The sequence below is a fragment of the Cibotium barometz genome, chromosome 23 (genome assembly GCF_041138505.1).
Source record: "Cibotium barometz isolate CiBa-2024 chromosome 23, ASM4113850v1, whole genome shotgun sequence".
Taxonomy (NCBI): Eukaryota; Viridiplantae; Streptophyta; class Polypodiopsida; order Cyatheales; family Cibotiaceae; genus Cibotium; species Cibotium barometz.
Window position 1 is genome coordinate 29328829 of NC_141068.1, and position 26155 is coordinate 29354983.

A 26155-nucleotide genomic window follows, 5' to 3' on the forward strand; every position below is an offset into this window, starting at 1 on the left:
GAGATGGAGCCTCTTAAGGCTACTTGGGTAAAGTATGGGTGTACTTTGATGTGTGATGGCTGGTCAGATATGAAGAAGAGGAGTGCTTATAACATTCTGGTCTCCTCATGCAAACACAGTATGTTTATTCGTGCCATTGATGCCTCTGTGGCGGGGACAGTGGTGATAGGGGAGTTCATCTTCAGGCATATACGCCCACTTATCTCTCAGCTAGGTCTGGAAAATATTATTCCTCAAAATGATTTGCGAGTCTTGCTCTGCTCGTTCGAGTCGTATAGCGAAGGAGAGGATATGCTCAAAAGCGAAAGCAATCATATCCTGAGATTGAGTAAGGTCGGGAATACCAGATAAACACAGAACGTCCATCTATAAAAAATCAAATTCATTGATTAAAAGTCTTCATTGATGAAGCTTAATCTGAACAAGAATATAACATCAAAATGCATCTTTCTAAGTTTTTATTATAAATTTTTGATAAAATTCGTTTTTCCTTCTTAAGCTTTCAACAAAGCTCTGATACCAGCTGTGAGACCCATGCCCTCTCCACGCGGCCTCCTCTGGGGTGCTGGCAACGGAAGTAGCAGCCTCACGCGCGCAGAGGGCAGGGCTTCCCACTCGGGGCCTCGCCCACGAATGTCCGGACAAGAGACTTCATTGTGTAGGTGATAACAGTGTCACGTAGGCTGTAACGCCTGTGACCGAGGGCACACCGGATGGTCAGACGGGGCTTTAGCGTCAACGCCTCGGCTGGAGCGCCGAGGACGTGGCCATCCGGGGTTCAGTGGGAGAGGACGCCCATGCGGAGTCATGGGCGGCCAGGCTAGTGTGGACGGCAGTCCACACACTATATAGCATGGGGGATGAGGGGCAATCCTCATTCTTCCTCTATGGCTGGGTGGTGAGCCAGAGGCCGTCCCCTCTTGTGGTAACGCCCGTAGTGGTGTTACGATAATCTAACATTGGTATCAGAGCGTCAGTTTTGATTGGGTCAAGGTGGTTCGTGCGTGACCGGGGACCGGAGCCCAAGATCCACGATCTCCTCAATAGGAAGGCCTACTTCCTTAGCCTTCCAAGCCTTAAGGCTTTCATAAATGTGCCTTGGTATGACCTTACAAGGTCCCACCCCATGGCCCTTTGTATGTGTGAAGTGTGCCTTCAACCGTGTAATGCTACCAGGATGCACTTCTGCACAAAAATTGCACCTCCATTTTCCCGAGCTTGAGCCTACATACTTGCTCTCCCATGTGACATTGCTCCACAAGCGATCCTGTGCGCGAGGCATCTTGCAAAGTTGCAAGCAGCAAGAGAAATACCTTGTAACCTGTTGCCTACATAGGTTGTGATAAAATCCCCATTTTAGTTATGGGAAAAAAAGCGTGATATAGGCTGCAGGCAGTAGGCTAGAGCAGCTTGTATTATGTATAGTTAATAGTATACTGTATAGAAACATAAAACACAATAGTATAGATTCTAGAAACATAAAACACCTAGGCAGCTAGGCTTACCTTGGGACTTGGCACTGGGCAGTAGGCTTGGATTCTGGACAGCAGTCGTGACTCGTGAAGGTGGGTGGTGGACAGGTCACACTGCACAGGCTACAGCACTCGGTCGGGTGAAGATGAACACACAACAATCGGCCACAGCACTGTAGCAGTCGACCACAGGCTCCTCAGCAACCGGCCACGAATGGACAGGTCACAGGCAGTCGGGAGTCGCCAATCAGTCGTGAACAGCAGTTCGTCGGGACTCGGCCAGCAGTCGTAAACAGGGTGGACAGGTCACAACAGTCGGGAGTCGCCAAGCAATCCGGTCACAGGTCATGGGTGGAGTCCTGGATAGCTTCAGTCGGCCCAGGCGATGGCCGCAGCTCGAAAGTCGAAACGTGTGCGACTGTGTGAAAGTACACTAAGTACACGTCGGGCGAAAAGATGTGATAAGACCTTTTTTTTGATAGATTTAAAAACACGTTTCAATGTATTGCCTGAATTTTTTGGACAGCCACCTTCAGGCCCACTTAACATGTTTGAAGGACTTCTCCCATTGGGAATTGATGGCACAATAGATCAGCCATCAACTTGCCTAATGGATAGCATTTGGGTGCTCAAATTCAGCCCATAAATGAGCTCATTATAGAGGAAGCAGTGGAGCAGGAGCGGACAACAACGGAAGAGGCTAGGGCTGTGCCTCGTTGGCTGCTCCATACATTACAGGAGAGCAAGCTTTCAACTCCACTTGGTAGCAGGACACGGGCTGGTTCATGTAATGCAAGAGAACATGTAGATGTTTCTTGCATGATGTCACGTGCACCCTACACTGGGGTACACAGTGACACACTGGCATGATCATCAGTGCAACATTTGTACAGAAGTAGAACCTTTTCTAGGATTATTTGTTGTTCGCCGTGACCCCATCGTGGCCCTCAGTCTAGGGACAATCAGGCACGAGCTACGTAGGTCAATCTCTGAGCTTTAGAGGTCAGTCAGATGTCAGTCAGTCAGATGTCAGTCCTCTTAACCCACTTGGAGAAGAAAGCATCATACAGGATCATGTAGGTGTCTGCCATAGCCTTAGTTGCATGAGTAGGCATTTGTAGGACATTTGCCAGCCCTAAGGCCAACCCCAAGGCAGTATTGTCAGAATATGCAACAGAGATGATGACCAAATCTGGGAACACGAGAGCAAACGCAATGCAAAAAAACAGCACGAGAGAGAGAGAGAGAGAGAGAGAGAGAGAGAGAGAGATACAGGCGTGTAACTCTGCTCTATATACACAAAGAAGATCCCGAAATAATGATACAATGTGGCAAGGGTCTGTGGGGCCATTTTATATGGCCCCCATACAGCAATCGGCCTGCTGCATGTAGGCAGCCGACAGGACCAAATACTCCACAACCAGCATAAAGACACCCAGTCGGCCAGAATAAACAGTCGGCCAGCATCATCAGGGTGTCCACGACTTGTACCACAATCGGCCAGCACCAGAACTGAAGTCGGGTACTGAAGGTACAGTCGGCCAAGACAAGTGTCCTCCTACCACCACACAGGGCTGCCACCCAAGCCAAAGAAAAATGGAAAAAAATGGGAGAAAAATACGGAGCGTGAGGAAAAATGAGAACAACACCTACAAGGGCGGGCACACCCACAACAAAGGCCCTGGTGTCTACATAAAGACAGGAGATGACTTCTAACACCCCCTCTCAGCTCCTGGCTGTGAAACCAACCACAGGGAGCTGGGGTGCCACCTGAGCAAAGCCTGAGATAGCGACTTCGTGAAGAGGTCCACCCTACTGTCCTCCGTCGAACAGAACTCTGGCAAGATGTCATCAGCAACAATCTGTTCACGAACAAAGTGCCTCTGGATGACCGTGGGTTACTCCAGTGGAAGCCCAATCCTGCCATGCAACCTCTGCAACCTCACCACCTCACAAGCAGCATCACAAGCAGCCCGGTACTTTGCCTCTGTCGACGACAAGGCAAAAGATGACTGCCTCTTACTGCTCCTGGGCCTGAAGTAGATCTCCTCATGTCCGGATCTCCTCCCCAATCTGAGTCACTCCAACCGTGGAGTCGGACTCCATCCATCAATCCCCCTCCTATGTAAAAGAGTCCATGATCCTTCGCATGCCGCAAAAACCAAAAGATACACAATCCTGCCTCCCAAAGAGTCATCTGCAACCATGAGCTCAACTGCCTCATCAAGAAGCTCCCGTCCAATCCGGTATCCATCAACCAAATCAATGGACCATTCTGCTTCCGAGTCAAAGAGACATCACACTGCTCACAAGGATCAACACCTGTTACAGTGGAAAGCCAAGTCCTGGAAACCTGCTGAAGACCACGCGAGGCCTTCTGAAACCTGTCAACTACCCCCTCTGAATTCGGAACCACAGCCTGGAGAGTGCGCAACATCCACCTCCTTCTACAAGTAATCAAGTGCCACCTGCCTGGCTTTCCAAGAGGTCCCCGTGGAAAGAACATCCTCATCTACAGGAGTTTCTTTGTCCCGAATACTACGAGACATCAGAGCATAAGTTACCTGTTCAGTTTCCTCTGACTGACGAACACAAGAACCACCAACATCAGTACTGGAAAGTTCCTGTCAACTGCTGCCATCAACTGGCAAGCTATCCTCCATCTGGTGCCAGAGAGCCTGCACCAGCAGCGTATCCACACTTAAGTGGCCATTACCAGACTGCCACTCATCACAAACCTGTGGACCTGGGAGAGAGTGCTGAAAGCTGGTAAACTCCATTCTCCACTCTACCTTCCCAAACTACCTAGCATGTTGCCTTGTCCCGGAGAGCAACAAAATGCTCATCAAACTCCACCCATACGCCAGTCTTGCAAACCTGATGCACTGACAACAGATGAAAACCAAGTGATGGAACATACAACACCTGGGAGGAATGCTTCCCCCCTCTGCCATCAGGAACTATCTCCAACCTGCCCTCACTGTGAATTGGGATAGTGGATGTATCCCCAGTAAGAATGTGACCAGAATACCTGCAGAGATCCTGTAAATCTGAACGGGAAGGAGCCATGTGCCTGGAAGCACTACTGTCTAGAATCCACTCCCAAGTATCCGTAGCAGCGAGTCCTCCAACCTCCTCCCTGCCCGAAGAAAATGAAGCATCGGTGTCCATCACCTCCAAGTGCACAAAAGCCGGAGTCTTCATGATTGCTGCCGAGGAATCTTCACCCTTCTCGGTCTTCCGCTTGGGACACTGCCTCCAATAGTGGCCTTTCTCGCCACAATCATTACAGGTCCTCTCTGCCTTTAGTTTCTCGCGGTCAGCATCGGACTTCTTCTCAGAAGACTTCTCCGATGAAGCCTTCCCTTTGCCCGTGTTACGGCCTTTCGACCGTTAGCCAGTTAAGGCCTCTGAACCGCCACCCTAAGGACGGTTCAAGAATCTTTCCTCCTGGTCCAAGACCATGGGCACAAGCTCCTCCCAAGTAATGATGCTGAGCCTGCCACTGGTAATCAAAGATGAGTAGAATGCTGAGTACTAAGAGGGCAAATGCGACAGCAACGTTATGGCCATGTCCTCCGATGATATCTCCTTCCCAGCCTGGAGAACTTCCTGCTAAAGAGCCTACAGCTCGTTAATATGCTCTCACATCATCGACGACTTTGCAGGGCTCATAACCCGCATCTGTACTTCCAAGGAAATCCTCTTCATGGGCGACACCCTGTTGTAAAGAGAAGCCAAATACTGCCATATACCTCTGGCCAGTGTCATATGCTTGATATGATTGATTACCTACGGTGTGCAGTTGAGGAAGATAAATGAACGGACCCTAGCGTTAACACGATCCCACAACTGTGCCTATGCCTCCCGGTCCTTTCGGGTCGACGGTAACTCCCCTTCCTCTACTTCCGGCAGTGGAACCCCAACAACAATGAAATCAACAAGGTCGTAAGACTCCAGAACAGATTCCATCATAACCTTCCATATGCCGTAGTTGTTCCCGTCCAACTGTCGGTCCGCTGGGAACGTGGGGAGTGTAGGGATCTTCATATGCCTCTCAACCATCTCTAACAAATCTGCCATTGCAAGGATGTACTCTGAAAAGGGGTGGGTGGGTGGGAACAAAGAAGAACTTAACCTGCGAGTGGCTGTCCAGCAAATAAGCCCGCCGTCCTCTTGCTTCTCCTCTTCCCGAACAGTCCCTAACAGTCCACCAATCAGCAAACAGTCCCCCTCTTGCTCACACAAATCCCAAGAACTATCAAGAGCCTAGGGCTCTAATACCATGCCAGAATACGTAGCGGAGATGATGACCAAATCTGGGAACACAAGCAAACGCAATGCAAAAAAACAGCACAAGAGAGAGAGAAAGAGAGATAGAGGCGTGTAACTCTGCTCTATATACACAAAGAAGATCCCGAAATAATAATACAATGTGGCAAGGGGCTGCGGGGCCATTTTATATGGCCCCCATACAGCAGTCGGCCTGCTGTAGGCAGCCGACAGGACCAAATACTCCACAACCAGCATAAAGACACCTAGTCGGCCAGAAATGAACAGTCGGCCAGCATCATCAGGGTGTCCACGACCTGTACCACAGTCGGCCAGCACCAGAACTGAAGTCTGAAGGTACAGTCAGCCAAGACAAGTGTCCTCCTGCCACCACAGGGCTGCCACCCAAGCCACAGAAAAATGGGAAAAAATGGGGGAAAAATACGGGGAGTGAGGAAAAATGAGAACAACACCTACAAGGGCGGGCACACCCACAACAAAGGCCCTGGTGTCTACATAAAGACAGGAGATGACTTCTAACAAGTCCAACATGGACTAGCCTTGCAGAGGGCTTCCATGCCTTTGCCATGCAATCGGCCAGCCCTTGTGGCTTAGGGGGGCAGTCGGCCAGCACCCGACCAACTCTACAAGGCAGCCGACTTTGCATGTGCCAGTCGTGAGCATTAACTGCAGCCGACAGGGTTTTTCCATCAACCGACTGGCATTATTCAGTCATGGGACATTTTATTCAGCCGACAGCCCCTTTGTGAAGAAAATGAGCTAGATTCATTTGAAGAGACTCATACGGATGAGCATTGGGTAAAAGCCATGCAAAATGAGATGGATTCTATCCATAAAAACAACACATGGGATTTGGTAGACTTGCTTGCTAGCAAGAAGCCCATTGGCACAAAGTGGGTATACAAATTGAAAAGAAAGCCCTGATGGTACCGTCGACGAGACAGGTACAAGGCCAGGCTAGTTGCCAAAGGATATGCCCAGAAAAAGGGCATTGATTATGATGAGACTTTCGCACCTACTTCTCGTATGGCCACAGCTAGATGTGTTGTTGCATTGGCTGCCCATCATGGATGGAAAGTGCATCAGTTGGACATAAAATCAGCTTTTCTCAATGGGGATTTGCAAGAAGAAGTTTATGTAAATCAACCCATTGGTTTTGTGATGCATGGTCATGAAAACAAAGTATGCAAGCTTCGAAAAGCACTTTATGGTCACAAGCAAGCTCCCCGAGCTTGGTATGAGAAGATACGTACTTATTTGACTAGGCAGGATTATGCAATAGTCCAACAGAGAGCACCCTCTATGTGAACGAGGATCATGGCACTTTGATTATACTCATTCTTTATGTGGATGACATGTTGCTAGCTCGGAATGATATAGAGAAAATTTCAGCATTCAAAGTTGAATTGTGACAGATTTGGGATTGTTGCATTATTATTTGGGCATACAATTTGTGCAAACAGATGTTGGGATTTATGTACAGCAAACAAAGTACACTCTAAAGCTGTTGCACAAACTTGGGTTTCAAGATTGTAAGCCCATCTCCACTCCAATGGAACCAGGGCTCAAATTGAGCATGTATGATGTTGGAGAGCCTTTCGATATAAGTGTTTACAGCCAAGCAGTGGGCTGCCTCATATACTTTTTTTCCAAGAAAAAGATCCTTCTATTAAATAATGAAAAACAACCACAAAAGGCTAGATACAACCACGAAGGGCTAGATACAAATTCGCCTCATGTATGGGGCGGGAATCACATGATCATTAGGGGAAGAGACACTTCTCCTCTGGCTCGCCGCTCTGTGAGGAGAAGGCTATCTCATACAGGCAGAGAAGAGGGGGGGGGGGGGGGGGGGGGGGGGGGGGGGGGGGGGGGGGGGGAGGGAGGGAGGGAGGGAGGGAGGGAGTGTGAAACAACCACACAGGTGGTCTGTAATGCCAAGTGGGTCACTACCTCTATCTATGAGAAAAGGGCTAGGCCTCCAGAGCCTCAAGAAAGCTTCCCGCCGCTTCCGCATACGGTTGGAACCTCCCTGTAACTTCCCCCACTGACCGTGGAGGGTATGAATGATATCGAGCCAAATGCTCCTAATGGACTCAGCTAGTGGAGTATGTTACCCTCTATGGCCTCGCTGCATCTACCTCGCCAAATGCGCCACGCTGCAATGCTGCTGCAAATCTCCCATCTCTGGCATGAGCCTGGTCGCCAGTGATCTGTAGGTGGGGTTGTGACTGGTACTGCCGAAATACTATGGTGAGAGACCTGAAGGGCTAGCCATCCCCCATCCTCCTCATAAGCCCTAACACCAAAGCCTATGTGGCCCAAGCGACAGTGCCCCATGTAACGATCCGGGTCGAGGCCCTGTCCATAGTGAAGATGCAGAGAATCCGTTGCCAAATCTGCTAAGCCTTTGGCCAATCCCAAAGACAATGTCGCTGAGACTCTTGAGGATGGTCGCACCGCAGGCAAGGTGCTACCTACCTCCGATTGCCAGCCAAGTGCCAACCGCCAAGCTCTTGTGTGCCATCAGCCAAAGAAAGAGGGTGATCTTTATAGGTCGGAAATTGTCCCAAAGCCTCTTCCAAAAATCTGAAAGGAAACGCTGTGAGAGGCACTGTGACTGCCAATGTGCTGCTGCTACCGGGGTGCCATCAATCTCTGGCATCTGGATCCTACAGCCTAGCCGTGCTCCCATGGAGATTGGATCGCACACAAGCAGTTACCCCTGGAGATGCAGGAGAGAGGCATGACAGGGGTCCGGGGTAGAGACAGGCTTAGCATCGACATTGACTCTGCTATCCCACAAGAGTGGCTGACTCCCGTCTCAGACCCCCCCCCCCCTCAGTGTGGTTAGGTGTGTTCACCAGACATGATATTCTCGTGGCGGTCCACGGAGCAAATGAGGGCAGTGGTCTACTCACTTTTTCTATTGGATCCCATGGCAGATTAGAGGGATCCAAACTCCCCTCAAGGGATTTCAAGGGCTGCACCTTGCAAAGGGTGAAGGTGATTGGTTTTCAGGCACAGGAGTGGCACATAGATCCACCACCGGCCAAGGTGGCCAGGGAGAGATTCTGGTGACTATGGATATGGGAGTGCCAACCTCTCACACGCCTACAGTGGGACCCAGGAGAGTGGACTTGGCATGACCCCGCTGATCAGGAGGAGACTCTAGATGCCCCCTTCTTTGCATATACTTTTGGTTGGTCCTATACTCAAGGCGCCCCATGATACATGCGGTCTCGGGCCCCCAACATGTGGCACTAGGTAAACGGATCGGGGGGGGGGGGGGGGGGTTCCAGACCTAAGGCTGCCGAAGCCACTCCTCTGAGGCTGTCGGAGCTATCTATCTAAGGGCCGGCCCGAGATGATCCCAAGCTCGAAGTAAGCTGGCTGCAAATCTGTCCTCAAAAGCTGGACTAAAACTACAGGCCCGCATCTTTGTGAAAATCCGTCTCGTACTCTTTGGCCAAGGGCCCTCAAAACTCAGGGTGCGCGCTAAAATCCGGGTCAAGAGGAAGTAGGGCTCACCACCGGGAAGAAGTCCTCTAACAATCAACTTGCCCAACAGGGGACGGCTCTGAATAGCAGGGTCAATGAGGCCTAGCTGCCCCTCTACGACATGGCTGAATGATCACTCTCCATGCCACCTTGGCCCTAGCTGGCCTCCCGTCACTGCCGGCCCATAAGAAGTTTCGGATCAATCGCTATACCTGGCCAATACATGCCCGAGAGAAGGCCGAGCACAAAGTGATGTACCACATGGTGGCAAGAAGTACCACCACTCTACCTACTAGGGAGAGCCTCGTGGAACTCCAATATAAAAGCTTCTTCCAAATACTCAGAAGAAAAGGAGCAAGCTGCTCCTCACGAGAGATATCAATGCCCACCTGGCAACCAAGATAACGAACTGGAGTGCCCCTCGAGATCCACTGGAAAGCCTCAATTGGGCGCCAAGTTGGGGCAGGTGCTAAGCCGACCCAAAAACCACACGATTTGTGCCAGTTGATCTGTGCTCCTGATGTGCGGCAGAAAACCTCGATCGCCTCCGCGAATCTCTGGAGATTCCCCGCATCTTCTGAAAGGAAAGCTAATGTGTCATTTGCAAACTCGGAGTCAAGCAGCTCCTCCTGCGTGCAAAGGAGGAGATGCAATCCCTCAAGCCCGGTCTCCTGGGCTAAGAGAAAACTACTCATGCCTCAGCGACGAATAGGAAGAGGTAAGGTGCCACAGGACAGCCCTGTCGAACCCAGTGGGAAAGGGGGAATCTGTCGCCACGGGCTCCCTGAATGAGAACCTGGCTGTGCGAGGTTGAGTAAAGTCCTGAGACCCCACGAATCCACTCCACAAGAAATCCTATCCGGCTCATCGTGCCCTCCAGAAAGCTCCAATCCACCCTATCATAAGCTTTCTCAAAGTCTAGGAGTAGCACTATGAGATCATGATGCCGCATCCAGGCCGAAGCTGTCGCCTCCCAGAAGGTGAATATGTTCTCCAAAATGCTCCGATCCTGAACAAAGCCAGTCTGAGTGTCATGAATCAAGTCCGGGAGAAAGGGTTAAAGTCTCCTACTGATGGCCTTGGCCAAGATCTTATAGGCAATCCCTGGAAGAGTAATGGGTCTCCACTGCCGGATCTCCAATCTGTCACCACCCTTGTAAGAAATCAAGTGTATCAAACCCTCTAAGAGCCGCTCTGGCATGGCACCTATGAGCATAATCTCATTGAAGGCAACTCGAAGGCCACCTTCCATGAGGTCCCAGTGGTGACGAAGAAAGAAAGAGACTGGAAGCCCGTCCGCACCCGGGCATTTGGGCGTCACCCCGCCTCCGCCAACTCCTCTGTCGTGAATGGAGTCAATAAGAAGGACCAAAGAGAGGGGGGAAACACCTCTCTCGTGTGCCGTCAGAACCTCTCGCGCGCATCCATCACCTGTGGGGATAATGGGACACCTATGAGAAGAGACCGGAAGAAATCAGTGGTGGCGATGGCTCTCACATGGGGGGGATCTGAAACAATAGCTCCATCCTGGCCACGCAACTTGCAAATACCATCTCTCCTCCTGTGGGGGGGCGGCTATCTCAAAGAAATCCCCTGTGACTCTGTCACCGCCGACCGGCCTGAGTCCAGAATGAAGCTCTGGCATGGTACCTATACTCCACCCTCCTCTACTCAGTGGATCTAATCTCCATGCATGTGGCAGCAAGCTGACTCTCAATCCATGGGCTATCTGGGGGAACTCTCCTGAAGCCGCTGTAAGAGGCCAGACCCCTCCTCAGACTCCTCTCTTGCGGACCGCTCCCGAAATCCCTCCAATCTGCTCTGGGCTACCTCTTGCAAGAAACCGTTGATCTCCCCTAGGCCAACATCCAATGTGCACACAAGAGAGCCTGAGGTAAAGTCCAGTCCCGCCCATATCTGCTCTATCCTATTGCAGATCTCGGGGTCCTAAATGAGGCTGTTCGGAATCCTAGAGCTCACATGCATGTCATGCCTCCAAGGGTCCTCTAGGGAGAGAATAACCGCGGCGCGATCTAAAAAAGTAGTGCCTGCCAAGATACCAATCATGCCTGCACGACTGCAAGCCCACTCATCAACGTAAAACCTGTCAAGTCTAGAGAGGTTGGGACCGGTGCTCCTATCCGATCGCAAGAAGCTAAGGCTCCCAAGGTTGCGCCCAAACTCTGTAAGATGCCAAGGGTCCTCTGTCCCCTAAGTACCAATATCATCTCCTCCCAAGCAGATTACTCTGCTCCTGAAACTGTGGCCGTGCCTCCTCCAAACCTATCCTATGCTGCCTCTATCATGTTGAAGTCACCACCCATGCACCAAAAGTCAACCTGGGGAAGGGCCTGTCAAATTGTGCTCCAAAAGAGGGCTCTACCTGTAGGCAGCATTGGGGGCATAAACATTGAGGAAGCCAACGCTATCCTCTCCAATCAAAATGGTAACCCACTATGCTCGCCTGAGATCTATAACTCCTGAGCCTGTCACTGTCGACAAAAGCTACTCACTAACAAAATACAAACTCCTCCCTGCATCCCTAAAGACCGAAGGATGGAGACCAAAAAGTATGACTCCTGCTTGGTAAAATCTTCCCGCATTGGCAGGTTCGCCCCTCTGAGAGGTGATGCTCTTGGAGGAAAAGAAGGGGCTCAAGGAATTGCTACGAGAAAAGTTGAGGGCGAGGATGGGCGAGGATGGGAAGGAGGCGGGTAGCGGAGAGGCTGGAGTGGATCGCTGCCGAGAGATATCCAGTAGAGAGGAAGGCTGCTGGGAGAAGTTTGCCGGAATAGTAAGGCCTACCAACCTCACTGGGCACTGAGAGCTAGGAGAGTAGTCTTGACGAGGAATCAGCCGCCAGACCGAAGGGGGGGGGGGGGGGGGGGGTGGTGAGGGGCCCACTCCGTGACTGGAGGGGGCCCATCGCCAAACGGGTGGGTGCTGCGATAAATACTCAAAACGGTTCTCTAACAGAACTGAATCCTGCTGAACACTGCCAGCATGGAGCGCGCGACGACGGCGCTTAGCTCTGGTGGTCGGTTGGCGGCCCGGGCGCGGGCCAACCGTCCGCCACTCTCCGGCAGATGGGTCCTCCATAGTCAGGACCTGATGCTCCGCTGCCTGGGAACCTACCTCTCTCTAGGCCCCCTGGTGAGGATCTAAACGGGGAATGGGGGAGGGGAACCACTGGAGGCAGTCTCCTGGACTGACGTCGAGGGCAAGCTCTGGCTAGATGTCCCATCTGCCTGCATATGAAGCATTGACCTGGAAGGCTTGAATACTCCACGTGATACATAATGGCGTCGCCCCCCGAAGGCAAGAAATAGATATAACGTGAGGCATTGAATCTGGCGAGGCAACACAAATGCAGACGGATGGAATCCTGACTGCCCGTCCGAGGGCCGAGGCAGCAGTTTTTGGTGGGGGGGGGGGGGGGTTGCGGGGCGGGGATCCATCACTCTCCCGATGGCACCACCAATCACACGGGGAGAAGAGGAAGGTATTCCTTCTTAAGGTCTAGAAAGAAAACTGTCATTGGGAAGCCCGATACACCAACCAGAGGGTCGGACGCAGGGTCGAAACCATGCTGCCACCATGCAAAGAAGGCCTGCGTCGTACGCAATGCAAGGGGGCTCAGCTGCATGACTCGGTCTGACGCCGTTGGCGAGTCGAACTCCACCTAGTAGTAGCCTCGCGCCAAAGAGTGAATGTCGGTGATCTTCGCAGGGTCACCAAAGAGATCTCTGAGTTGTCCGCATGCAGAGCGGCTACCAACACTTTTGCAAACCAAGGTGGCGGCCTCTAATGCTGCAACTGTCGTGGCATGGATCTGAAGGTCCTCTTTGGAAAAGGATAAGCAAGCAACGGTGGCCTCGGTCGGGGGTGACGGAGAAGTTGCCATGGAGTCCTCCTGAGGGTGAAGACCAGAAAATACCGAAGCTTGTCGAGGTGAGAGAATGCCCCGAAGAACTTGAAAATCAACCTGCGGGAAGCAGACACACGACGGAGGGAAGGCGGAGAAATGAGGGGCTGATGGCGAGAGAGAGGAGAGAAAAAACCCCAAGCGAGAGGGAGGTAGAAAAGAAGAGGAAGTGGGGTGCGGGGCAGTAAAAGGAGGCAAGGGAGAAGGGGCGGGGAAACCAACACTTTTGCAAACCAAGGTGGAGGCCTCTAATGTTGCAACTGTCGTGGCAAGGATCTAAAGGTCCTCTTTGGAAAAGGATAAGCAAGCAACGGCGGCCTCGGTCGGGGATGACGGAAAAGCTGCCATGGAGTCCTCCTGAGGGTGAAGACCAGAAAATACCGAAGCTTGCCAAGATGAGAACGCCCCAAAGAACCTGAAAATCAACCTGCGGGAAGCAGACACGATGGAGGGAAGGCGGGGAAATGAGGGGCTGAAGGTGAGAGAGAGGAAAGAAAAAACCCCAAGCGAGAGGGAAGGTGGAAAAGAAGGGGAAGGGGATGAAGGGTGACACAGAAGGGGGGCTCAGCAGCGAAGGGGGGAGGAGGAAGGTGGGCTGGGGAGGAGGGCACAAGGGTGGAACAGAGGCAAAAAAGGGGGGAGGAGATGAGGACGGCACAGGCGCAGACCAAAGAAGAGGGAGGGGAAGCGGGCAGGGAAGGCGACGCAAGGGCGCTGGTTCGAGCAGGGACAGAGAGGCTTCAGAGGGAGTGCACAACTTCTATGCTCGCAGTTGTACGATCTGGTTGCCTCGAATACTTATGCAACATGGCCGGATATTCAGTTTGGGGTTTCCCAGTGTAGCAACTTTATGCACAGACCAAGTACAAAGCATTGGCAAGCAATGAAGCAGATCTTCCACTATCTTCAAGGCTCCCTAGATCTTGCTTTGGTATATCTCGGGGGGAAGGGGAAGAGGGGGGGGGGGGGGGGGGGGGGGGGGGTGCTCGCAGTTACATGCTTACAGTGATTCAGACTAGGCTAGTGACTACAATATACGGCAATCTAGCATGGGCATACAGCCTTCTATCCATGTTTCTGCCCAGGTGCTTTTCCTTACAGCGCCGATACTTCCCTCGCACAACTCTGCAGCCACTGCAGTCCCTTTACCATTTGCATATCATCATGTACAGCTAGTAAAACCTGTTGTAGGGCTACCACATCAGCACCATATCAGCACCACGTAAAAAATTATGTTGGCCTGCTGCATCACCTAAGCAGAACCCTTTTTGAAACACCCCAAGTAATATAGTTCCACTTACTTGTGTGCACGCCTAAGACCAATTATTAATTGATAGCCCAAGAAGCACATCCAAGCCACTGAAATCCACATACAACAACTCTAGAAGTGTACAGAGAACATAAGTGGTTTGAGATAAGATTTTTGGAGATTTCAAAGATTAAATTTTAAAAAATTGAAATGAAACTTTTTGGTTTTGAAAGTTAATCTTCGGGTTATTAGGATGGCAATAGGTTATTGATTGCAGAGACTCCGATTTCACACGTGGAGAACAAGAGAGTTATTTTGGTGCTTTTGAGTTGCATTTGTTGCACCAAGGAGGTTTGGATAACCTTGATTTTTGTAGATTAACAAAGGATCAAGGTAAAGAGTACAGTTTATTTGCACTTGATCAAGACTCTTTGAAGTTTATTGACATGCTAAACATTTTGTATGATAAGACTTATGTTTTCTAGCAGCTTGTAAAAGCTTCATATATATCCTATAATTTTATAGAAAAACCTTTCTTTCCCAACACATGAAACCTTTTGAAACAGAACATCGTGTGACTATGTTTGGGTTTAAAACCATGGAAAAAACGTGTAAGTAAGGGGGTCATTATAAAGGGTCTACAGTAGGGTAAGTATCCTGGACAACCTTCTATAATCATAATAAAAGGGAGGAATAAGTCTACACTATGGTGAGGCCATCCACTTTCAAGAGAAACAACGAGATTTACACATGCACACAAGGAAGGGGATAGAGAACCATCATGCACACAAGCAATCAAACAAATAAACTTCATTCTTTTTTTGCTTAGTGAATGACTGGAATGCCGCTAAGGCTAACCTTGTAAATGATATGGACACAGGATTGAGGTAGGCACACATGCGCTTGCATGAGGAGTAGCTGGAAACATTTCTCTACATCCAAAAAGAATGCAGAGTTGTGCACACAAATAATACTTATGTACTGATCACTTTGTGACCATTGCTGCAATTATATACTCTCTTTGTATACAATGAATTTTTTTAGCACATGGATGTGCAGACAAATGCTTCATTTTGCAGTATATAGCTGCACACGTGACTTTTCCATCTAGAAAGAATGTACAGGACTAATTACCTCCCTAAAATTGATATAGCAGTGCACACAAATAATACTTACATACTGATCACTAGTGACCATTGCTGTAATTATAAATTCTCTTTGTATACAAAATTATGAAAAAATGTAACACATGGATGTGCAGACAAATGATTCATTTCGCAGATACATAGCTGCACATATGACTTTTCCATCTAGAAAGATAGTACAGGGCTGATTCCATACCTCCCTAAATTTGATATATGATTCATTTTGCAGATATATAGCTGCACATATGACTTTTCCATCTAGAAAGATAGTACAGGGCTGATTGCATACCTCCCTAAATTTGATATAGCCTTTATCAGCTGTGTCAAAGAGTTGAAAGACTTCTTGAGTGCACGGAGTGAGGGGAAGATTGAGTGCATCCAAGAATTGGTCAATCCGCAGATACCCGCTGGCATTTAAACAAAACAAGGTGGTACTCTGTGAGTTACAAGCCATCTCCTCACAAAAAATCATAATCCAAGAGTAAATCACCTGTGAGTGACATCCATAGCACTGAACTTTTCTAGATAACTTTTGGCTGTCTCAAAATTGAGATGAAAAAGCCTCTCCATAATTCCAAATTCTGCAAGTGTGAGCTCTGCTGGCTGCTGAAGCTTAGCAGCTTCCATGGCAAGCTTTGCATCCAAGAATGTGTGATATGTACATTGAATCTTCAGTGCTTGAGCCATACTTTTCCGAACTCTATTGGCAAAGTTATGAGGATGTTCTATTTCATTCCTTGTTGGAACAGCAACTGCAAGATATTCCACCTAAACCTCCATTTCAAAACCAATAATTAAAAAGCTACTACCAAGATTTTTTTGTATCTCAATAGTGAATTGAAAAATGGTATGATCATTATTGTTTACATTCACAGATATCAAATTTATCATGATAACAATAAAATTAATATTAGTATTAATACTATTATTAATAATAATGAAATTTTGTGCACTATAATGAGCTCTCAGTAAACAAGTGTCCTCAAGAGAATCTCTGGAGACAATAATAGATTTCAATGCCCCCTTTATAGCTACAAAGTTGGAGACAGCCATGCATGCCAAGCAACACAGAATGTGCTAAGGCAATGTCAGTCTGGGACTGGGTTTCTTTGCTACAAACTGGTGTTACTTCAGTCATGATATTAGTACTTACTAGTGATTTTCAAGAAGTTTGGACAACCGGTCGCATGCCTTGTTCATGGCCCTAGAACTATTATCCAATAAAGACCTTGAGAAGGGTTACAAAGTCCTAGCCAATGCAATCAGTATGATATATAGTATGACCCCTATGGCCGCAAACATTCAGCACAGGCCAAACTATGGTAGAGCCAGTATCAATCCAAAAGGGGCTTTGTCCCTGGATACAAATGAAGATTTGCATTTGTATTCTGCGGTTCTGAAAAACCCTGGATCTTGCCCAAATTGGTAGCAAGAGTGTGAGAAACATCAGCCCACATAACTGGTATAGACTGGGAGTGGAAATTCTGTATACCCTCAATAACCTCTGTACATCGTGACTTCCAACCTGCACAGCAGTAAGGCTCCTAATAATATCCCAATCTATAGCCACTGCTGCATGCAATAGCCTAAAGGCTGTCTGTGGAACCTCATCCGAGGAGATTAACCTAGCCATACCTATATCTGCATCATATAGAGAAAAATCACTTGATTAATGTTTCATATCACAAAATTGTCAAGAACCAGCTACAACTGAAGATAAAAAGATAGCATACCTCCATGAAGTTCATAGGCTGTGTCATCAAATGGAGAAGTATAGTGTAAGGACCAGTGTTAACCCATGCAGGATTAACATTTCGATATCGTACCACCATAGGTTGGACAGGAAGACCTGGAGAAAACGCCCCAGTTTTGAAAGATATCAAAACCTTTCCATTTGTTGTTGTGCCCTCTGGAAAAATTGCAACATGAGGCCATAGATTGTCCATAGCCCTTCTTTTGATCTGCGCTGCAGCATCGTGTCTTGAATTTGGAGAGACTCGATCAACTGGGATAATCTATGTGATACACCATAGCAGAAAGCAAATCAATACTGAATAGACAAGGCTCTTCATATGCACGAACACACTAACAAGAGCACCAACCCAATTCCTAGCAGCAAATCAACAGTAATTATGTACCCCTAACTAGTCCTTTGTTCACAACCTAAACCCCTATGTCATAGTCACAAGGGACGGGGGACGGCCATAAGTAGGAAACGGGGACAGGGAAGGGAACGGCACTCAAAAAATACTTTTTTTTAAGTTTTTCTACTCTACACTTATTCTACTTTGGAAGTACATCAAAATAAGCACAAATTTACGCTAAAATGGTAAGGTTTTGAGTCATATTAACAAAATACGCCAATCAAAGAGTGAAGGCGTTGTCGGTTGATTGTATTAATAATTAAGTAGATACAAAATGAGTCATGACTCAAGAGTCGGGACTAAGCCTTAAGGAGGCAGAATAGATGGGAGGACTCAAATGACTCCATAGTAGAGGTTTGAGTTCCTCTCCCCATCGTCATGGGATCCACGGCCACTCGTGGTGTCCTTCTTGCCGCTTCGACTGCCTGTAGACGGCAAGCTTGTCAAGAAGTTCCCGTCTCTTCTCGGGCGTGACATTCGTGCAAAACCGCACCTCATGCCCACTCTCATGCAACAGGTGGGCTCGCACTTTGTCGACGCCACCCATTCGCTGGTACAGGCAAAGCTTGCATGCCCATGTTCCGAGAACCGCCTCCATGAGCGGATGGGGTGTAGTTAACCTCCTCCCACCATGTCCATCCTGTTGTCCTTCTATGGGAAGCCCCGGCACGTGAGGAGGATGCCATGGTTGAAGATGGCTTGAGCCTTGAGCCTTGAGAGAGAGAGAGCGAGAGAGAGAGAGAGAGAGAGAGAGAGAAATGAAATGAAATGTTATATTAACGTCTTCAAAAGGCCAAAGTGACCTATGAGACCAAAGTTACAACCATGTGACATCTAATACACTGTCTGGAAAAGAAAAGAAAGAACTGAAGGTAAGTATCTAGCCCCACAATACATCAGTAGGGGGCATCCGGAAGTAGCAACTAGGGAGAGTGGGAAGCTAATGCTACTAGTCAGAATGGGGTACATGAGTACATGGATACATGAATACATGAATATGGGGGAGTACAAAAGTGACAGTGAGTACAACAATATATGGCTTGAGTCATAATCATCCTAGGAGCTCTAGCATGGGTCTCTGCCGGATGGCCTGGATATCTGCCATAGTGAGATGCCTGGTCGGACAAGCCCGATGCCTCGCAATGATGCTCTGAATCCTCCGGTGTAGGCACCGTCTGAGAGAGAGAGAGAGAGAGAGAGAGAGAGAGAGAGAGAGAGAGGCTTGAGCCTTGAGGAAGAGACTAGAGACTAGACTCTAGAGTCTAGAGTGCTTGTGTGAGAGCCTAGAGGCTTGGAAGTTGGAAGACTCAAGAGGCTTGAGGGAGAGGTGAGAGAGAGAGAGAAAGAGAGTCTATATAGTAGAGTGTAGGGCCTTGTGTGCGAAGCTTGGAAGGAAGTTAGAAGAAGCTTGAGGGAGAGAGACTAGATGTGGTATGCAGCGGAAGTCTTTGTATTGGAAGATCCTGTCACACAAACGCTCACACCGTCTTCTGTATCCTCAGTTTCGTGAGTTTAGCAATCCACTTTAATACTTCAAACTTTAAAGAGATGAGAGAGAGATATGAGAACTGTACACCAGATTGGGTCCCGAATTACCCACTGAAGGGCCCCCTATCCCGATAACGAGATATTATTTGCTTTATTTCTTTAGAGAGAATGACTGTGGACTGTAGATAAGCCAAACGCAAGATCTCGGAGGATCGGAGATTGGCTGAACCGTACACGGCTGTAGAAACACCTTGATGATCTGATCTCGAGCCTATGCACTCTTCCCAAGGGCATGAGGAAGGGCTGCACACCTGAGGCTGAGAAAAGAAGATGGTGGACTGTTCTACGCTATGTTAGAATGCTGTAAATGCTTATGAATGCTATGTTACCTTCACTAGATGACTGTTGCATGTATGGATGATGCACAGAAGGCTGGATACTGATGTAAACTAATGATTCAGGGCTGAGAACTGCTGTAGACTGAAACGCAAACCTGTAGGGATGATGCTGGACAGAAACGCAGGTGTGCTGCTGCTGGACAGAAACGCAGGCTGCTGCTGGACAGAAATGCAGATATGCTGCTGGACAGAAACGCAGATTGGCTGTACGGTTGCTTCACATGCAGAAAACGCAGGCTGTATGCTGAATCAGGGATTGAACGGATGCTGAATGCAGGCGCCCAGGGCTGTAGGGACGCTGAACTGCAGGTGTTGGATGAACAAGGCTGGCTGAAGCAACCTCAAGCACTCCAAGGGCTGGATGAGACTAGTCTAGTGCTGAAAGCAAGGGAAACTCCTAGGGCTGAGGAGGAAAGCTCTTAGCACACTGAAGACTGAATGAGAAACTAAGACCTATGCAAGCCTATTTATACTAACTAGAGGTTGGTCAAGTTGGCTGGTCATTTAATAAAGTTTATATTTATAAATGACAATAAATGCTAAATAAATGCTATAAAATATGGAAAAAATACCAGATAAATCCTAGTAAATTCCCTAAGGCTTCTGGGATGTTCTAAATGATGTTCTAAATGATGCACAGGCATATGCATGCATATTATGCAGGATGCAGAGTGCTTTCTGATGCAAACCCTAAGGCTTCTACTGACTCTACATGCATGAATGATTCTCTCCAAGTGGGTTAAGGGACTTGACTGACTGACTGACCCACTAAGGCTAAGGAATGACCTACGGAGCTCATGCCTGACTTATCCTGGACTGAGGATGTACAATGGGGTCACGGCGTACGACAAATATCATCCTACTGGGTTCTAATACTGTACAAATGTTGCACTTCTGATGATGAGCCATCTTGCCACCATGCACTGAGTGCAGAGTGCATGTGACATTCCCTCCTGCTTAGCTTGGCGGCAGGTTCATGGCTTCCAAGTAGTCTGCCAACAACTGGGGGTACTCCTGGAAGAACTCCTCGTCGAGCCATACGGCTTCGTGGGTGCCTCGATCTCGGAATTTCGTATAGAACTGACGAATCCGTCGACTGGAACCATGCTTCCATCGATGAAGAAGGATCTGCTCAGGCTCAATAACTTCTCCCTCGTCTACCACGTCTGGCTGCTATTCATCTAAAACATCAAACACTTCTGGACCAACATATGGTTTTAGCCAAGAAACATGGAAAACATCATGCATTGTCCAATTGGCAGGCAACTTTAACTTCATGGAGACATCACTTCACTTCTTAACTATTGGAAAAGGGCCAAAACTACGGAATGAAAGCTTGGGACAACGTTTGCCCACTTGTTTCAATCTCTGTTTCATGATACGCAAATAGACCCAATCCCCTTCCTTGAAGTGGACATCTCGTCTAGACTTATTTACCTGTCTGCTATATGCTTCCTGAGCTTTGGTCAAGCGGTCCTTGACTGACTCAATGATCTCGGAAAATGCTTCCGTGGTTTTATTAGCCTCTAAAGATGGAGACACCATTCTCGTCAAAAGAGAAGAAAAACGACGACCAAAGGCTGTTTCATATGGAGTCCGCCGTCCGACACTGGATGAATGAGTGTCGTTCAAGATAGCTTGGACCAATGGAAGATAGTGCTCCCATTTGGACTACTGGTCATGACAGTATGACTTGAGGACATCAAAGGCCAACTGGTTATAAATTTATGTCTGGCCATCTGTCTGGGGATGGAATGCACTAGACAACTGCAACTTGGTTCCGAAGTTTTCAAATAATGCCCTCCAGAAATGCGAGGTAAACTTGGAATCTCTATGTGATGTTATGGTGCTAGGCAAACCACAAATTGGATACCAATGCTTGAGAAACAGACGGGCTACGTCCTCGGTTGTGGCCGTATGCTTGCTAGGATGAGCATGCAGAATTTACTAAAGCGATCCACAATGGTAAAACACTGAGTGTTACGGGATCCAGTGGATGCTGGTAGAGGCCCTACAAAGTCCATAGATATGTCGATGAAAGGTCCGTCGGGGATAGGCAAAGGTTGAAGTAAACTTGCCTTCTTTGTATGGGAAACCTTGACTTTTGACAAATCTTACAGGCTTGTACATGTGCATAGACATCACGCCTCATCTTTGGCCAATAAAAAGACCGTTCTAATTTCTCGAGGGTACTGTTGATACCCCTATGTCCTCCAACTAAGGAGTCATGGGCATCGTGGAGAAGAGCGGAACGCTTTTCCCGAGTAACACAGAGACGGTTCTTGTAGAACAACCAACCGTTCTGTACTAAATAGTGGCCAAGCTCAGAAGTGAGGGCCAAACTATACTGAGTACCAAACTCAGGGGAGTCGACATATTGGTCTTTCATACTATCCAAGTCCTTCCCCGTGATTTCAAGAATGGTAGCTTCTTGGACTGCCTGGATGTTGGACTTTCGACTGAGAGCATCTGCTACTGGGTTATGCTTACCAGGGATGTATTCAATCATACCTCCAAACTGTTGGAAGATTTGACTCCACCTGGCCTGTCGATCACTCCACTGGGCACTTGGCATAGTCTGAAGCCACTTAGTGCTTGGTGGTCTGTTTTCACTGTGAAAGCCTGTCCATAAAGAAAAGGCTTCCAATGTTTGACCGCTGTGATCACACCCAAAAGCTCTTTGTCATATACCGAATAATTCTTTTCGGCGACATCCAACTTTCTACTATAATATGCCACGGGTCTATTGTCCTGCTGAAGGACTGCACCTATGGCTACATTGCTGGCATCGGTGATGACCTCGAAAGGTTCGTCCCATGATGCTAACTTTAATACAGGTGCTTCTGAGGCAGCTTTCTGGAGTGCACGGAATGCATCAAGTGCCTTACATGTAACTGAGACTTTCTGCTTGCGAGTCTTCACCCCCTTGAGCAAGTCGGTAAGAGGTGCTGCAAGGTTGGAAAACTGATGGACATGGGTACTATAGGCCTGACAAAGACCTACGAATGAACGGATTTCTTAGGCGGTCTTAGGAATGTCCCAATCTAAGATCTCCTGAACCTTTGATGGGTCCAGTCTAATCCCATCGGAACCGATGATGTAGCCCAAATACTAAACTTCCTTAACACCAAAGACAAACTTTTTGGCGTTTATGTAGAGCTGATTATCTCGCAAAAGTTGCAAGACTTTCTCCACATCTTTCTCATGCTGCTCCGCAGTGGCTGAGAAGACTAGTATGTCATCAAGGAATATGAAAACACTTTCTCAATGTGGACTGTGAAAATCCTAGACATCATCTTATTGAATGTTGCGGGTGCATTTATAAGCCCAAAAGGCATGACTACGAACTCGTAGTGACCACGCTCTGTCTGAAAAGCTGTTTTTGGAATGTCAGCTTCAAAAATGCGGACCTGATGGTAACCACTCTTGAGGTCGATCTTAGTGAAAAACTTAGCACCGTCTAAACGCTGCAAAATGTACTCTATCCTGGGCATAGGAAACTTATTCTTGATAGTGAGTTTGTTTAATGCCCTGTAGTCTACACAAAGGCGTGCAGACTTGTCCTTCTTTTGGACAAATAGGATAGGAAGAAGGCCGAATGAATCCGGCTCGGAGAAGCTCAGATAACTGCTTTTCTAACTCGCCCTCTAAAGTCTTGGAAAGACGATAGGGAAACCTGCTAGGAGGATCTGATCCAGGGACCAAATCAATGTGATGGTCCTCAAGGCGAGAGGGTGGGAGACTGGGCGGGAGATCGTTCCTAAGCATAATGTCTTGGTGTCTGGATAGGAGGTCTGCTAAAGGAGGGACTGAAGATGTAACGGATGCTACTAATGAGGGAGGGGCTGTTTGAGCACGAACATAAAGGAGTGCTCCTTCTGCTCCCTTGCGGATAGCTCGTCTGGCCTGGAGATGTGAAATCAATGGGATGCCAAGAATGCTTCTATCCCCACGAATCATGACAGGCTCAGGAAAACCTTTACAAATAGTAAAAGTGTCCTGCCCCCAATTGGGAATGGGCTCATACTGACGGAACCACTGAATTCCTAAGCTCATGACACCCCAACAGAGGTAAGACAATGAAATCTCGTTGAAATGAGGCCTTCTGAACTTCAAAGGCAAATTGCTGTGCCTTCTGGGAAATGTGGGTGTGAAGACCAGGTGTAAACCTGTCCACATCCAAATGATATGGGACTAATGTGCAGTTCAATTTATTAGCTAACTGGGGAGAGATGGCGTCTTCAGAACTACCCATATCGAAAAGGGCCCTTGGCAGAGCCATAAGCTCAGATGAGGCTCTTCTGAGCAGCATCGCTCTCACCCTCCTGCTTAGCATCAAATACCACGGATGGCATAGGATGCATGGAAGGTAAAAGTTGAACTTCATTTGAGGTAGTAGGCGGGGCTGGAGGAGCTAGGGAGGCTGTGGCAACTGTGGCAGAAGGAGCTTTGGCGGCTTGTGCCACTTGCCATTTGTGGCAATCCTTCTTACCATGCCCTATAATATGACAGAAAAAACATCTATTTTCTGACTGGTACTTCCTTTGCTCCTCTGGAGGAAGATAATCTCCAATAATGCCTGCTTTAGCCTTTTCATCAGGGGTTTTCTTAGGTTCTTTATCTTTCTTACCCCCTGAACTGGAGCTATTACTGTTGTCCTTCTTAGCATCTTTAGAAGACGCGTTACCTTTCCCTGTCTGTGCAGCTGATTGCTGCTGCTGGGGTTTGGTACTGGACTGAGATGACTGCTTGGGCTTGGCCCCGTTAAGCTTCATTTCTTCATTCTGAGTGAGAGTCAGAGCCCGGTCATATGTACTTGGTTCAAAGTTACGAACTGTGAACCGAATGTTAGAGTCCAATCCACGAATGAATTGCTCCATCTTAGCCTGCTCAGATAACCCTAACTGCTGTGCTAAAGTAATAACCTTACCGGAAAACTGAAGCACTAGGGATCCGTTCTGTCTGAGTCCATAGAACTCGTCTTTCAGATGAGTCCATAGAACTCGTCTTTCAGACCGGTCATGTACTAGGGCGGGAGAAATCTGGTCTTCAGGTCATGGACAAAGATGTCCCAGTCAAAGGCTGTGACACCTGTGGCCTGGTCTGTATGAATACTAGACCAATGCTGCCACCAAGTGACTGCCTCACCAGTGAGATGGGGAGCCGCTAAGTGGACTTTGTCTTGTGGGTCTGTGATCTTAGCTAATGGAAAATGAGCATTAAACTGATGAATAAATTGATTAACTGATGAATGATCACACTTACCATCATACTTACTGAAGTTTGGTTGACTGCGAATGATGGTGGTTGATGCTACTGCAGACTGCCGGCTGGTGACACCTATGACTGGGGAGACTAAGGAGAGCTGCTGATACCTCAAGTGTATGGCCTCCTTTTCCCGTTGGTGCTCGAGTAACATACGTTCTCGATCAAGCTCACGTTGGTGTTCCCGAGCGGCGAGTTCAGCCTGACGCCGGTCTTCGTCGATCCTGCGTTGGGCTTCCTCATAGTCCCGTCTTTCTGCTTTTTCTCTTTTCCTTCGGGCCTCGTCCTCTCTCCTTTGTTGTTCCATCTGAAAGAAGAGGGAGATGTAGTCGGGTGCTGCTGGAGGTGTAGAAGGACGTGCTGCTGCTGCCTCCAAGAGTTGGAGACGCTCCATGAGCAGCTGGTTCTGAGCTCCAAGAAGAGCTATGGTGTCTGCTATAGGAGGAAGAACTAGGTCTCCTTCGGGGGGAGACGTCTTCCGGCTGATGAGTACTCTCTTCTGTAGACATGATGCTGAAGTCGGTGGTCGTGCCGGAACGCAATCTAACCATCCAAGGATGCCCCCACGCTAGGATACGGTGTGTGTGGACAATCTGAATCTGATACCAATGTGGTCTGCTCTTTGTATTGGAAGATCCTGTCACACAAATGCTCACACCGTCTTCTGTATCCTGAGTTTCGTGAGTTTAGCAATCCACTTTAATACTTCAAACTTTAAAGAGATGAGAGAGAGATATGAGAACTGTACACCAGATTGGGTCCCGAATTACCCACTGAAGGGCCCCCTATCCCGATAACGAGATAGTATTTGCTTTATTTCTTTAGAGAGAATGACTGTGGACTGTAGATAAGCCAAACCCAAGATCTCAGAGGATCGGAGATTGGCTGAACTGTACACGGCTGTAGAAACCATAGTGACAGGGGGACGGAGGGACGCCCACGTGGGACGTGGGAACGCCGTCCCGAGCAGAGAGACCTGCATACCGGGCTGGGGACGGCCAGGGGGACGAGACGGAGGGGACGTGACCAGGGGACGGGCGTTCCCCCCTGTGGGAACGGGGGGACGTCTGCAGGGGACGGGGACGGCTGCAACAGCTAAATCTTTAGGCATTTTTTTTCAAATAAACGGCTACTAGCCGTTAACACTGGCCATTTGAGAGAGAGAGAGAGAGAGAGAGAGAGAGCAACACAACTATATAATGGGCTTGGAGCCACTCCTCTTCTACTCAAGCCTTCCAAGACTTGAGTTCCTCTCCACGATCTCCCTCTCCTACT

At 48.5% G+C, this 26155-nt stretch overlaps 1 protein-coding gene across 1 annotated transcript in view; it reads right to left on the minus strand.

Moving 5' to 3' along the window:
* The window catches only part of LOC147625828 (lysophospholipid acyltransferase LPEAT2-like), a 44049-nt gene that overhangs the window by 13016 nt on the left and 4878 nt on the right, over positions 1-26155 (minus strand). The window contains exons 2-4 of the mRNA XM_086817398.1: positions 17319-17600; positions 16076-16353; positions 15875-15992 (exon numbers count right to left, since the gene is read on the minus strand). Coding sequence (XP_086673524.1) covers positions 15875-15992; positions 16076-16353; positions 17319-17600 — 678 coding nt within the window. The remainder of the gene's footprint in view (positions 1-15874; positions 15993-16075; positions 16354-17318; positions 17601-26155) is intronic.